General features: G+C 43.9%; 1 protein-coding gene across 1 annotated transcript in view; it reads right to left on the bottom strand.

Moving 5' to 3' along the window:
- Positions 1-2,378: 2,378 nt before the first annotated feature.
- The window catches only part of LOC139969101 (uncharacterized), a 2,464-nt gene continuing 1,376 nt past the window's right edge, over positions 2,379-3,466 (bottom strand). The window contains exon 2 of the mRNA XM_071973884.1: positions 2,379-2,865. Within this exon, the coding sequence (XP_071829985.1) occupies positions 2,591-2,865 (275 nt within the window). The 3' untranslated portion in view covers positions 2,379-2,590. The remainder of the gene's footprint in view (positions 2,866-3,466) is intronic.

Raw genomic sequence — 3,466 nt, forward strand, 5'->3', positions numbered from 1 at the left:
GTGATTTAGTTGGATTTAGTATCCTATAAATCCTCGTTCATTAAGGTCAATCCCCCTACCTAACTCAGTCGGGGAAATCTGTAATCACCCACCCTCCCTGCAACCGCAACCTTTGAAATCCTGTGCACGTCACTGTCCCAGGCGACGTAAAAAAGACGAGTTCCAGTCTAGCAGATAGTCGAATTAGTGAAACGGACACGACAATGAATTTTTAGTTTGTAACAATGCAACCTTTAGCATATATATATTTCTATTGTTGAATGGATTTTATTTTAACATTCCTTTCCACGCATTGACTGTCCCGTGAGTAAATACAAAGAGGGAGAGAGGGCTAGGTGGAGGTGTGGAGGGGGTGGGTGGTGGGGGGGGGGGGTGGGGGTGGGGGGTGCATCGAAGTGGCGTGCACAGTACTTCAAAGGTGGTGACCAAATTACAATATCATCTCCCCCCCCCCCCCCCGCCACCTTACGACTGATTTACGTTGGGGCATGGAACCTCAGGGAAGGGTAAAAAAGTTTAGACGTCATATGGTGCATTTTGAGGTATATTAAGACCACAAATTATGATTGTGCTTATAAAATACTTTGTGTGAGGTCGAAAGGGATGGGAGGGGTGTACACCCGTAGTATTGGTCTTATTTTTCCCAGGGTTGTTCATTTCTATTGATTTCGTCCCCCAAAGGGAGCAATAATTGTTGTGCTGTTTCTTGCGACATCTCGTGCAAGACTTCGCCACCACAGATGTTCCAAAACTCCATATCTCTGCTCTAACCGATGTCAAAATTTCTAATTGCTCGGTAACAATTTTCTCATACTGTTTGTACAGTGTTTGATTTTCTGATTACAATTTTGGTGGAGTCATGATTGACCTTATTCTTAAATGGCTATGCTAAAAGTCACACTGATTCGTCATAAGGGTACTACCCATTGGTTATTCATTTGCCTCTGTTACCGTCGGGGTAACGGTAGGTTAAGTGGTTTTGAACATTGGAAAAAATTACATACGACCTGGGAAGAATATGACCAATACTGCGGGTGTACACTCCCCCCCCCCACCCCTCCCCTCCTTGTCGACCTCACACAAAGTATTTTATAAACACAATCATAATTTGTGGTCTTAATATAGCTCTTAATGCACCATTTGAAGTCTAAACTTTTAGTTTTCTACCCTTCTTTTAAAGGTTCCATGCCCCAACGTGCATCAGTCGGAGGGGCGGGGGGGGGGGGGCGGAGATGATAATTTGGACACCACCTTTGAAGTACTGTGCACGTCACTTCGATACACCCCACCCCCTCCACACCGCCCATTTCCCTCCCTCCCTCTCTGTATTTACACACGTGGAAAGGAATGTTAAAATAAAATCCATTCAACAATAAAAACATATATATGCATAATGTTGCATTGACCTTGGGATTGACCTTAATGAACGAGGATTTATAGGATACTAAATCCAACTAAATCACGTGACATCGTGTTTTTTTCGCTAAGAAATGAAGCCAGTCATTTTTACGCAAACAAACCTTTTCTCTGTCGATGTTAAAGTTGATCAGTATTGACCTCAAATATGCTAGTAAGTCATATAATCAAGGCCACTCATGCTATAACTTCAAAAGGCATTTCGCTGCCAATCTTCAAAGTTTTTTTTTATTTATTGCCTCACTGACACCATTTGTTGTCTCATTTAACACTCATATTACGTGTGGACAAACAACTTGGAGATTAAAACCGACATTTGTATTACAAATGTATAAACTTTAAGATTTTTTTATATTTAGTAGTTTAGGGTCAAATACTGATAAGGTTTAGTGAATTAGTTTATTGAAGTTTCCTCTGTCAATTATAACAGCAATGGGCGGTGTGGATGTGGGGGGGGGGGGGGATGCATCGAAGTGGCGTTCACAGTACTTCGAAGGTGTTGGCCAAATTTTAATATCACCCCGCCCCCGCCACCCGCCCCCGCCCCCCCCCCCCCGCCCCCCGCCCCCGCCCCCGCCCCCTCCGACTGATTTACGTTGGGGCATGGAACATTTAGTGAAGGGTAACAAAATATAAGTTTAGACTTCAAATGGTGCATTTTGAGCTATATTAAGACCACAAATTATGATTGTGCTTATAAAATACTTTGTGTGAGGTCGTAAGGGAGGGGAGGGGGGGGGGTGTACACACGTAGTATTGGTCTTATTCTTCCCAGGTCGTACGGCCCTATGAACCCCCCCCCCCCGTTGCGCAAGCCCCTGGGGCGGCGATGCCGTCAAGAACAAAAGAACAGTGAGTAATTCTAAGACTCAGAAAATATGCCTTTAAGACTGCATATTTTATATGGAAGCAAAACAAAACAATAAGAAACAACAATTCTTCGAAATAGGACACATAAAGTATTTCATGTTGAATTTGATATATTCATTGGACAAAAACAAGAGATTGTACCTCTATTTTATAATGTATCATATCAAATCAATCCAGCACTATACTAACTATTAAGACAAGGAAAAAATAAACTAACTACAGTGAGTACAGCGCACGTTTTGTATTGTGTTTAACTACCCGCAGTCTCGAAATCAATGATATTTCTCTTTTTCCTTGTGATGATTTATTTACCAGCGAAATGATCTATGGCAGCGTGGGCTGCATGCTGCGCCAGGGAGTGCCACCAGCTTTTCTCTTCTGGGGTTAGTTCGTCAAATCCCTCTGGATTCAACGCAGCCATTTTCTCCTCTAAGTCATCAAGCAAAGCATCTTTGTCCTCCCCATCGTCTCCAGCGAAGTCCCTCTTTCCTGGTTTATGATGGAACCGATGAAACAGATTCTTCAAAAATCCTCGGCGAACGAGGGCATCGTCGAAAGTTTCGTCCTCCATCGGGGCAGCTGTAATAATAAATATCGTATAATGTGTGGTTAGATCGAATTATTTTTAATTCAGCGCGTCAATGAGAAAATAGTTTGCTGGAAAATGTAAAGCACATATATGTTTATGTCGGTATCTGGAGTATTAATGTGGCGGCTTGTAAATACCCCCCCCCCTCCAAAAAAAAAATAGTACAAGGCTCAATAACGTCATGTGCGGGTTGTACAAGTCTGTGTGGTGTGAAGGGGGAAGGGGAGTGAGAGGGGGTTGGTGTAATCGACGGGGATCCAGGAAACTTGGTGATGATGAGGGATAAAAGGGGACAGCAAGGCTAGGTGGAATAGGGTGGGGGACAATGGAAGATCGAGAGAAACAGTGAAGGCAAAGGGGCGAGGTTGGATGAAAGTGGGAGGGGTGGGACATCGACAAAGAGGGGAGAAGCAAAGAAAAGAGAGACGAGAGGTGAAAAGAGGGAGAGGTGAAGAGAGAGAGTACACTTTAGCGTTTAATAAAAACCATTATCAGGGATGTGCCCAGGACTTCCTGAGTGCCGGGTATACTGATCGCCGTCCTGGGGGAGGGGTCTAAGGGGGAGGGTGTGACCCCCTCCCCTTTGAGAAA

Source organism: Apostichopus japonicus, chromosome 6, assembly GCF_037975245.1.
Source record: "Apostichopus japonicus isolate 1M-3 chromosome 6, ASM3797524v1, whole genome shotgun sequence".
Taxonomy (NCBI): Eukaryota; Metazoa; Echinodermata; class Holothuroidea; order Aspidochirotida; family Stichopodidae; genus Apostichopus; species Apostichopus japonicus.